Source organism: Trichomycterus rosablanca, chromosome 24, assembly GCF_030014385.1.
Source record: "Trichomycterus rosablanca isolate fTriRos1 chromosome 24, fTriRos1.hap1, whole genome shotgun sequence".
NCBI classification, from domain to species: domain Eukaryota; kingdom Metazoa; phylum Chordata; class Actinopteri; order Siluriformes; family Trichomycteridae; genus Trichomycterus; species Trichomycterus rosablanca.
Window position 1 is genome coordinate 7681292 of NC_086011.1, and position 12208 is coordinate 7693499.

At 39.5% G+C, this 12208-nt stretch overlaps 1 protein-coding gene across 1 annotated transcript; it reads right to left on the minus strand.

Moving 5' to 3' along the window:
• Window positions 1–2231: 2231 nt before the first annotated feature.
• Window positions 2232–12208, minus strand: rem1 (RAS (RAD and GEM)-like GTP-binding 1). The gene is made up of 5 exons (XM_062986552.1): window positions 12157–12208; window positions 10664–10989; window positions 7915–7997; window positions 2751–2952; window positions 2232–2665 (listed from the first exon to the last, which is right to left on the minus strand). Exons 2-5 carry the CDS (start codon window positions 10968–10970, stop codon window positions 2388–2390), a joined length of 870 nt encoding a protein of 289 aa, XP_062842622.1. The 5' UTR covers window positions 10971–10989; window positions 12157–12208; the 3' UTR covers window positions 2232–2387.

Here is a 12208-nt window from a genome sequence, read left to right on the forward strand (position 1 = left end):
GTCTGAGGTGTTGACTTGGTCGTGTATGAAGATGGTAGTCTATATAGCCTAAAATAATTCAACACCTGACCATGAGATTGTTGGAATTCCACTCCAAAGCCATGGAGATTTATATGGAGTTCACAGCTGCAGCATCCTCCACTTAGATGTGCTACTTAGTGCTACTTTTAAAAATAAATAATTATATTGAGGAACAATGCATGTCCTAACATTCTTCCATACATCTTTCACTAATCAGAGAAAATATTCAAGAAAGAATGGTTGTATTTGTGCTTTACTCATATGCATGCGTGTTGGCTGAAACTGTATCAGCTGGGCTAAAGGTTAAACACAGAGTGAAGCATTCTTTCCATTAGCAAAACCAAATCAATGCTCTGAGCTCCCGGTCAACAAGCCCTCCCCCTGCTCTCCTCTGACTGTACCAGTGACGGGGGAGTGGAAAGACCTAACCCAGAAACGACACTGTGAAGATCTTACACACAAACTATGTAAGATAAAACGACTAAGCACTTTTTCTTAATACACAATGACATAAAACTGGTGAAAAATAATAAATTAGTTCTTTATTAAACATGAAAATATTTACAAACCAGAATGTCTTTGTACAAAACGTTCTTTTTGTAAAATCTCAGAAGTATTACAAACACAATTCCATAAATGTTAGGACATAAGTAAAATGCAAATAAAAAGCAAATCACATCTGGAGCACTCATTTTACAGCTATTTAATTTAAAACAATACAAAGAAATAAATAAATGTTTTACCTTTCAACCTAATAGATTTTTTTGTAAATAAGAGGGATCTTCAAAAAGTTTCCACACTTTTATATTTTGGTTGAAAGCGGTGACTGTGGGAGTCATAATTTATCATGTCTGAGACACTAAGAGATGCTTACAGTCTGGAATTAGTGCTATCTGATTTCCACTTTTTTGGACGCTCAAAGAAGCTTTAAGGAAAAGAAGATTTTCATGTGATGATGATGTGAAAGCAGCGGCGCATGAGTGGCTACGCGCTCAACCAAAAACATTTGTAGCTGATGGCATTAAAAAGTTGGGTGGGTAGCCTGGTGGTTAAGGTACTGGACTAGTAATCAGAGGGTTGCCGGTTCAAGCCCCACCTCATGCCAGGTTGCCACTGTTGGGCCCTTAAGCAAGGCCCTTAACCCTGAATTGCTTAGAATGTATACTGTCACAACTGTAAGTCGCTTTGGATAAAAGCGTCTGCTAAATGCCGTAAATGTGAAATGTGGGTAGCACTGTCGCCTCACAGCAAGAAGGTCCTGGGTTCGATCCCCAGGCGGGGCGGTCCGGGTCCGGGTCCTTTCTGTGTGGAGTTTGCATGTTCTCCCAGTGTCTGCATGGGTTTCCACCCACAGTCCAAAGACATGCAAGTGAGGTGAATTGGAGATACTAAATTGTCCATGACTGTGTTTTATATGATCTTGTGTAATGAGTAACTACCGTTCCTGTCATGAATGCAACCAAAGTGTAAAACATGACGTTAAAATCCTAATAAATAAATAAATAAAAAACGCTGGAAATATGCATCGCAAAGGAAGGTGACTATGTAGAAAAGTAATGTGATTTGTTTTTGAAATTCTTAATAAACAGAGTAAAAAAAAAGTGTGGAAACTTTTTGAAGAACCCACTGCAACCTATTCCAAAGATAATGTGCGATTGGAAAGTTGAAAGTACTTCTTTTAGCAAGTCAATGCAGAGCTACATTCTTTGTGTCAAGCAGCTTGGCTTTGTAATAACAGAGTGTAGGTGCTAGACTGGCCGGTCTGCTGTCCTCCATTGAAAACATGTAAAGCTTAACAACAGTGACGCCAGACTGTTAAATGCAATTATATTAAGCAAAAAAAAAAAAGAAAAATTTGAGGTCTCAGATACCAAGTGATTGCATAACGGTTTAACTAGGCTGTGCCACCGACTGGGCTGGGCATCCAACAGACACAGTTGGCAGTGTCTGATGGAAAGGGGTTGGATGAGGGATTCGTCTATCTGCTGCAATAGCCTGTTTACGAGTAACACTAAAAAACAGTCATGACAAAGAATGTTGCATAGTTCATTCATTCTTGAACAGATCCGTGATGTGTTCAAAGTCTTCCCAAAAACACTGGGCACAGGACAAGAACACACCAACCCACATACGTTTTTACTTTGGGACAATTTAAAGCAAGCTGTTTGTCTACTGGCATGTTTTTGGGTGGTGGAAATAAACCGGATCATCCAAAGGAATCCTACGCAGACACTTGAAAAAGTCCTTAATGTATTAAACGAATGTACATAATGGTAAAGTGTAACAAATGACCATAAATTCACCCCCAAGCTGTCTGAATAAATAATAACACCAAAAATGTCTGTACTGTTGGTGAAGGAAACAGGTCAGAGCACAGAGAGGTCATGGCAGGATTTAGAGCGTACTTTCAGAGCCATCTTCTTGTTGTTCTTGGCTACCAGCCTGTCGAGGAAGCGGCGAGCCTTCTTGGTAATGCTTTCCTTGCGCTTGTAGATGGAGCGCCGGTGCTCATTGGTCTCTTTGCTGTCTCTCCGCAGGCGTATCTGCCTTATGATGCCTTCAAACAGCTCCTGAACGTTGTGGTGCAACGAGGCCGACGTTTCGATGAATTTACAGTCGAAGACCACAGCGCAGGACCGGCCCTCTAACAAACAGATAATCGTAGAAGAGTTAAGAACCTTGATTAAAAAAATTACTGTGCAAGCATTAGTAGTAGTAAACAATCACACCTTCTACTGCTACTTCCCGGCTGCGCACCAGGTCGCTCTTGTTTCCTACAAGAATGATGGGAACGTTGTCAGCCTGGCGGATGCGGCGCAGCTGGATACGCAGCTCTGATGCGCTCTCGAAGCTACTGCGGTCAGTGATGGAGTAAACAATGATGTAAGCGGTACCAACCTGCATGCAGTAATCCTGCACCCAGTTCTCATCCTCTTCCTGCCAATCACCAAGACAGAAGAACATTACTAACACATTGGGTTGTCATGCTGACTGCAGTATTATGACAAAACGTGTGTTTTGAGATTATTATGAGGTTCATACTACAATACAGTATATGACCAAACGTATGTGGAGACCGATCATAAGCTTGTTGAGTATCTCATTCCAAAACCATGACCACTGTTATGAAGTTGACACCTTTGCAGCTATAACACTCACTCTTCTGAGAAGGCTTTGGAACCCACATACACATTGCAGCTATAACAGTCTTCACTCTCCTGAGAAGGCTTTCCAAAATAGCACTTGTGTGGTTAGGCACTGATGTTTGATGTTCACTGCAATACACCCAGAACTTGTTTAATGAAGTTGATGTCAAGGTTCTGCACAGGCTACTAAAATTCATCCATACCAAACTCACAAACCATGTCCTTTAAGGACCTTACTTAAGCACCTTAAGGGTCTTGCTCAAAGGCTTGAGCCAATGACTTTTTGATCACTAGTCCAGTACCTTAACCACTGAACTACAACTGCTCTACCAAGAATGCAGGAATTAGGTTCCCTTGGTCCGGACCCATGGTTGGTCCGGACGTATGGTGCATACATGACTTATCAGAACAATGCACCATGCTGAGCTTAATGTACCTAGTGGTATTTTTACCAACTGGAAATGAGGTGGTCAAATGGATAAAGGAGTCAAAACAGCACTATCTCTATGTGCCAGTCTCTACAAAAATATACCTTGTAAGCTTTCCAAAGCTGGAATTCATGGCAGGGTAGCCACTCAGAAATCATTAGCATTAAAAGAAATAAAAAGCACAATACCATGACCCCTTGACTGATGGGTCAACTTTAACCATTATTTCCTACATCTGGATGACTTATAATTGTCCGCTTCCAAGTAATAAGTACAGTGTGGGATCCATAACGGTATGGGCAGCAGTCTCAAGGTAATCATCAGACATGGCAATTGCTTTACTTGGTCATATAAGGATGATGAAGGATGAAAGATGATAATCCCCCCACAAATACTTCTCCAATTATTTGAATGGGTTGATAAGTACTGTACTCAGTGAATTTATATCTGACAGTGAACTAGACTTTTTCTGTCTCACTGAAACTTGGCATAAACCCTTGGATTATTTTACGTTAAATCAGACCACGCCAATGGGATACTCGTATATTGATGAACCTCGTATGGAAGGGCGAGGTGGTGGTGTTGCTGCAGTCTATAGGGATGATATTAAAATAACCACTTTGTCTTTTCCTGCTGCTCTTTCTTTTGAACACCTGGCTTTCAAGTTGTCAGGGCCTACTCCTCTGGTCACTGCTGTAGTTTATCGTCCGCCAAAGCCAAACGCTTCCTTTCTCTCTGATTTTTCAGATTTTTTAACCCAGCTTAGTGCCCTCTCATCCTCTGTACTGCTTATGGGTGATTTTAACATCCATATTGATGACAACAACTGTAAATTTGCCAGGGAATTTTTGGAATTGTTACAGTGTTTTAATTTCACACAACATATACATTTTCCAACTCATAAAAAAGGTCATACTCTTGACCTTGTCTGCTCTACTGGTGTCCTAGTTCATCAGCCGTCCAGCCATGACCTTACTGTCTCTGATCATTTGACAATCATCATGGACATTGAGGTCACTAGGCCCATCACTAGAGCTAAACGTAAAATATCCTTCAGGAATCTTCAATATATCTCTCCCTCTGCTTTCTCAGATTCTCTTGTTAAAAAGATGTCTGTCTGTCCTGTACTGTCTAGTAATTCATCTGACCTTGTCGATTACTATAATGACATACTCGCCTCATGTCTTGATGAGCTGGCTCCTTTGAGAACCAAATTTGTTTCTTTTAGTCATTCCGCACCATGGTACACAATTGAGCTTCACCAAATGAAATCCCGTAAACGCCAGCTTGAAAGACTTTATAAGAAAACCGGTCTAACAGTACATTATCAGATTTATTCTGATTATCTTCAACATTACAAAGACGCTCTTACGGCAGCCCGATCCACTTACTATTCCGAACTCATACATGCTGGATCAACAAATCCTAAGACTCTCTTTTCCACAATAAATAAACTTCTCAAACCAGTTGACAATACTACCAATTCCTTTACAGTTGACAAGTGTAACTCTTACCTCTCATTTTTTCAAACAAAAGTTGAGAATATCCACAATTTTCTGACAGTTTCCCCTGTCATCTCTGTTTCTCCGCCTATCTCATCTCAATTTATTACCCAGCCTCTGTCTCAGTTCTCACCTGTGTCTCTTTTGGACCTATCTGAGATCTTAACAGGGATGCGAAGCTCCACTTGTGTTTTGGATCCTGCTCCATCAAAACTTGTTAAGGGTTGTTTTCCAGTTATCTCATCACTTATCACAGAGATGATCAATTCCTCTCTTAGTTCTGGCTCAGTCCCTCAATCACTCAAATTGGCTGCTGTTACTCCCATACTTAAAAAACCTGGACTTGACTCTAACATTATGAGTAACTTTCGGCCCATTTCCAATCTTCCATTTCTGTCGAAAATACTGGAACGTGTTGTTGCCTCACAGCTCAAAGATCACCTAAATTCCAATAATCTATTTGAATCATTTCAGTCTGGTTTCCGCCCCCAGCACAGCACTGAGTCAGCCCTCCTCAAAGTCACAAATGACCTTCTTCTTTCCTCAGACTCTGGACAAATTAATATTCTCGTCCTCCTTGATCTTACTGCAGCTTTTGACACCATTAATCACTCCATTCTTCTGTCCCGCCTTGAATCCTCTGTCAACATCACTGGTACTGCCCTTTTGTGGTTAAGGTCATATCTCATAAACAGACAACAGTTTGTTAATATCAACAATTGTAGTTCTGCCATTGCTCCACTGTCCCAAGGCGTTCCCCAAGGCTCAGTGTTAGGTCCCCTTTTGTTTATTCTTTATATGCTCCCCCTTGGTGACATCATACGTCGGCATGGTTTACATTTCCACTGCTATGCTGATGATATTCAGCTGTACATCTCCTCCAAATCCATTAATACTGAACTTCACTCCACTCTGACAAATTGCATCACTGAAATGAAATTGTGGATGAAAGCTAATTTCCTCAAATTAAACTGTGAAAAATCAGATATGATCATCGTAGGTCCTACAACCCTGGCAAAAACCACAAAAAATTTTCAAATTACCATTGATAATGACACTTTGTCTCCGTCTTCTAACATCCGAAATCTTGGTGTAATTTTTGATAGCAACCTCTCTTTTGACCGCCATGTAAATCACATCACCAAAACTGCTTTCTTTCATCTAAAAAACATAGCACGTCTACGTCCATCACTCTCCTTTTCTGCCGCCGAAACCTTGATTCATGCTTTTATTACATCCAGAATTGATTATTGCAATAGCATCCTTTATGGTACATCTAACAAAATCCTAAAAAAACTTCAGTATATCCAGAATTCAGCTGCTCGCCTCCTTACTCATACTCGCTCCCGTGATCATATTACACCTGTTCTACAAAAACTTCATTGGCTTCCCGTTGCTCAACGCATTCAATTCAAAATTCTTCTATTCACTCACAAAGCTCTCCATAATCAGGCCCCATCCTACCTCACCGACCTGCTCCATCAGCACATTCCCTCCCGTAGCCTTCGCTCTTCTGAGGCTAACCTACTGTCCATACCCTCTAGGACCAAGCACCGGACCTGGGGTGACAGGGCCTTTTCCATAGCTGCTCCATCTTTATGGAATGCTCTCCCCAAACACCTACGAGATTGTCCTGACCTGTCCAAATTCAAGTCACTTCTCAAAACTCATCTATTCAGAGTGGCATTTAACTTGTAACAACACAAAATAAATGCTTTTATTTTTGCTATTCTTTTTAATAGTTTTTATACTTAGATCACGACAGAAATGTGAAGTCCTAGATCCTAAAACTTGTAAAGTTTTCAGTTTCCTGATTGCATGTAAATCTGTCCTGCTTCTGTCTAATTTTAAGAAATTGTTCTATATTTGTTGTTCTCTCTCATAATTTAGCTAATTTTTAATGAACTGTCTTATGCTGCTCTCTTTGTTTTTATCTTAATTATTCTTGATGTTGATGTACTATTTTGATTTTGTACTATGATTTGTATGGTGTATGTACGTATTTGTTTTGATTATTTGTCTTATGTAAAGCGTCTTTGAGTATCTTGAAAAGCGCTATATAAATAAAATGTATTATTATTATTATTATTATAAACACTGGAATGAATCTCCAGTCATCAGATCTAAACACAGCTGAGACTTTATGGGATGTTTTAAAATACAGACTGCAAAATAAATGTCTCATTCACCCCTAAATGACTAAAAGAAACATTGCACCATAACCGTAAACCATTCTGGCCAGAACTCACAGTTAGAGACGACAGAGCACAGAGATCAATAGGTGTGTAATTAGGTCCCAAAGCCATCAGTGTTCTCATATGTGTGCAGCCCTCTGTCCACTCTCTGTTGGTCTTCTAGCCTGGCAGAGCTTAACCAGCAGAATTAAGTGGATTGTTTTTCCCGAAAACACTTACTGTAAGAGGGTATTAAGGAATTTAGGTGTGAAGTAAAAAGGTGCTAATTATTATGGGGATTTTTTGCCTCTCTTATCATCATCTGAATTGTGCACTTGGCGGGGGTGGGGGTTGTGTCTCCGTTTAACATGACTGCATGTCTTTGGACTGTATGAAGAAACTAGAGTTACCAAAGGAAACCCACAGGGAAATGACCCGGACCGCTCCACCTGGGAATCAAACCCAGGACCTTCTTGCTGTGGGGCGACAGTGCTACCCACCAAGCCTCTGAACAAATACCTCAGTTACATTTTGTTTTTGTGGTTTTGTAAAAAAAAAAAAAATTTGCTCATTTATTCTCTGCTTAGACTGTGAATGATGCATGTATTTAATAAAGAAACGTGTTCCTAAAAACGTTACATACTTGCTTTTCCGTTTCCCATGTATCCATTACTACGAGAGTGGTTTCCTCTCCGTCCACTGTCAGTGTTCTTTCAAACATGTCCTCTGTAGCAGAAAACAGGAGAACAGAGAAACTTAATAAACTACATACATTCCCAATGTAGTCGTATTCAATTACCCGATTGCATTACGCTTCCTCTCTACTGATGCCGATCCCCACTGCTGATTGAGGAGAGCGCGACTGACACACGCCCCCTCCAACACGTGTGCAGTAGCCGACTGCATCTTTTCACCTGCACGAGACGAGTTCTTATGTGGATCAGCTTTGTGTACGGAGAGTCACGCACTGATCCCATTATCCCTCGTCTCTGTGCAGACGCCATCAATCAGCCAGCAGAGATAGTAATCGCATCAGTTATGAGGTCTGGGCTCTATCGTTGTTCATGTAGCCCAGCCAGATAACAGAGCTGAGTTTCGAAGCGGGTCTGAGCAGCTTGTCTGCTCTTCTTGAATGGTATTTTATTTTTAGCGTTTAAAGACATGAAGAATGAGTTTGCCATCAAGGAAAGGGTGAGTGGTAATAGATATATTAAAAACTCTCATATAAACACTTAAAGTCAGTAATTAGGAGGGCTGTGCACATACTTTTTCGATATTAAAAGTATTATTTTTAAGTTTGGTATCAAGCAAAATAAACATTATTAAGCTGTGACTATTTATTTATTAATTGTATTCAGTTCATCAACATTCATTTTTATCAGTATTTTATATTGTTAGAAATGGGTGGTATGTCCTGGGGAACATATAGAAATGAATTAGATATATTAAAAACTCACACGTCTCTGTTATGACCTAGATATTTATCAATACTGCCCTACATTTAGTGTTTTCTAATCGATTAGGGCACGTGACTTTCTGGAGTTCAGTCAATCAGCTCAGTCCAACAGATACACCATGGTCATTAGGGGCATTGAACTGCTAAAAGCAATTCAATAAGAAAAAGATTTATTATAAAGGTTTGACACAGACAACAAAAGATTTCTGTAATTATAGAAGTTCTTTGAGTATGGTAACACGTGTGGATGCTATCTCTATTTTACCTGTTAACAAAACTACACAGGCTCGAATTCTGCCTGTTCTGTGTGGAACCAGTTTCCTTTGAGTACTTTGCGTTTCTTTCTCCTTGCAAACCACTGATCTTCAATAACTGATTCATACTGGTCTGTGTAGGCCATGTGTGTTCCTGAAGCCTATTCTAAAACACTGATACAATTTGGAAACACTGGCACTCTGGACAGGATCACTGACCCCTATTCTAAATCCCTCATGCTTATATAGGATTTTCACACTTCTGGAATTGGCATATAATGAAACACATAGAATGACAAGTGACAAATTAAAAGAAAAACGACACGATGTGTTCTTGAGCCAACATGAGCTGCCAGAACAGCGTCACTGCACCTTGGCACTAATTCTACTAGGGATGTAAAAACTAAGTCTAAAATCTGCCATAATTATTTAAAACTGGGTTAAAATCATAAGTGTTACATTAATTATCCCATGTATACAATGTAACACTGGAAGAGACAACACCCATCAGGGTGGAACTGTTCCATTATATTGATCAGGGAGGGGATCAGTCCGAACAGCTATGCATTATGAATGATTTTCTGGCTGTATCCTAAACTGCATTCTGTGTGTGAATAAATCTTCGCAGTGCACTAATTTAATCTACTATGTACTTTAAGCCCAGACTTATTGAGGTAAGATTGAGTCTTTATTCTGACTCAACATTACTCACCCCAACCCCCCAAAAAAATTCATCAGACTATCTCACTGGATACCAGTTTTGCCCCCAATTACCACACATTTGACCTAATATGTCAATAATTCTGGCACTGATTAAATACTGTATATAGTGTGTGTGTGTGTGTGTGTGTGTTGTTTTATACACTGTATGCCCAAAGTAATATGGACTCCTGACCATGATCTTGTTGGACATCACATCTCAAAACCATGAGCATGGCATTATTATTATTAGCCTAGTGATTAAGGTACTGGACAAGTAATCAAAAGATTGTTAGTTCAAGCCCCATCACTGCCAGGTTACCACTGTTGGACCCTCGAGCAAGGCCCTTAACCCTCAATTGCTCAGACAGTAACTGTAATGTAAGTTGCTTTGGATAAAAGCGTCTGATAAATGCTGAAAATGTAAATGTATTATTATTATAATTACTGTGTGTCTGTGGGAATTTGTACTTTTAGTTTTAGCCAAAAACATATTTGTAAAGTTATATTGCCTGACAAGAATGTCTGGTTTGCAATTAACACACCAAATAATCCCAAAGCTGTTCAATGAGATTGGAAACCGGACTCTATGCAGGCGACACGAGTTCCTCCAAACCAAACCCTGACTTTTTAGACATATGTATTAAATATGGGTGGCACAGTGGCTCGGTGGGTAGCACTGTCGCCTCACAGCAAGAAGGTTCTGGGTTCGATCCCCAGGTGGGGCGGTCCGGGACCTTTCTGTGTGGAGTTTGCATGTCCTGTCCGGTTTCCTCCCACAGTCCATAAACATGCAGTCAGGTTAATTGGAGACACTGAATTGCCCTATAGGTGCATGTATGAGTGTGTGGACTGGCGCCCCATCCAGGGTGTTACTGTGTGCCTTGCGCCCATTGAAAAGCTGGGATAGGCTCCAGCACCTTCCCGCGTCCCTGACTGAATAAGCGGTTAAGAAAGTGAGTGAGTGTATTAAATATTCTCACCTCCTATGTACTTGTTGGTATCGTTGTCTTGGAGTCCTGCAAAAATGCCGGCGAGGCTCGACTTGCCCACTCCATGATCACCTAACAGCATGACCCGGTAGAGGCAGTCATGGCCGGAGCTGTCGGATTCCCCCGAGTCAGAGGACGAAAGGTGGAGTCTGGCGTCCCCGGTTTGCAAGGAGGACGACTGGCACAGTGGAGGGTGCTGAGGATGTTTGTGTGTTTCTCTGTATCGAGAAGTGGTGATTGGAGTGCTTGCCCTTCTCCGTACCACCTGTTTAACCTCTCTCTGTGTGTTAAGAGTCATCTTAGAGGTCCAGTCATGCCTTTAGAGAAGAAGAAGAAAAAAGCACAGTGTTTACATTTATCGCAAGGGCAAAAAAATATAATTCAACATTTTAGGAACGTTTCTCTGTACACAATTGTAAGGAATTTACAGACTTCACCATCTATAGTCCATAATATTATTAAAGGATGAAGAGACTCTAGAGAAGTCCCTGTGCATTAGAGGCAAGGCCAATACAGAATACCCATGACTTTTAAATCCTCAGACAGCACTGCACACAAGCCAAAGAGGAAAACGATCACCTGACATTTAGCAAAGCAAAGTTTAAAAGCCAGCCAAAAGTCTGTCAGGGTTCAGGGTTCGTGATTCATGGTTCATGGTATTAACAACTTTCAAATACATGAATACATTTATGTTTGTAGTATCTACACTGCATGTTTGTAATGTTGATAAAGGCATTTTATTAAGGTCATGTTTTAACTGTACAATTAAGGGTGATACCACCTGTAATTGTATTTCATTTTACTGTCATCAACCACTCTATCCTGGTCAAGGTTGAACTGAACACAAGGCAGGACCACCCCGAATAGGGCACAATTCATCGCAGTAAAATAAATAAATCCTTTAATGTAACTGACCAAAAAATAAATAAATCCTGTAATGTGACTGACCAAATAAATAAATAAATCCTGTAATGTAACTGACCAAATAAATAAATAAATCCTGTAATGTAACTGACCAAATAAATAAAAAACAATTAAAATCTATAAATAACAACATTATGTAACTGATCAAATAATAATAATAATAATAATAATAATAATAATAAAATAAATAAAAAATAAATAAAACAAAAAAAATCCAAACAATACAAATCTATAATTAACAAAAAGAATTACTACAATTTATTTATTATTTATTGTAATTTATAGTATGTTATGCTTTTATAAATTATTTGTAAGGACAATATTAGACTTGGGTGCAAAATAAATAAATCCTGTAATGTAACTGACCAAAAAATAAATAAATAAAAATTAAAGAAACATCAAAAAACCAAATAATAAAAATTTATAATGAACAAAAAACATTATAATTTATTTAAAAGATTATTGTATCAAAATCAGATGATAAACTAAGACAGAATTGACAACAAAGCAAAAACAAAAAGCATTGTACTTTAAACCTGCTAAACACTGAGTGTACTCACAGGAACAGCCATGCAGTTGTTTACTGACAGCTGAATGAAGAACTGAAGTTAT

Bases quoted from the DNA above. Each gene is read 5' to 3' on its own strand.
- rem1 (XM_062986552.1), bottom strand. From the start codon at position 10,970: ATGACTCTTAACACACAGAGAGAGGTTAAACAGGTGGTACGGAGAAGG. The intron at 7,998-10,663 runs GTGAGAATATTT...TTTCTGCTACAG, and splicing joins TACCAACAAGTACATAGGAG to AGGACATGTTTGAAAGAACA. The intron at 2,953-7,914 runs GTATGTAACGTT...TGGCAGGAAGAG, and splicing joins CATGGGAAACGGAAAAGCAA to GATGAGAACTGGGTGCAGGA.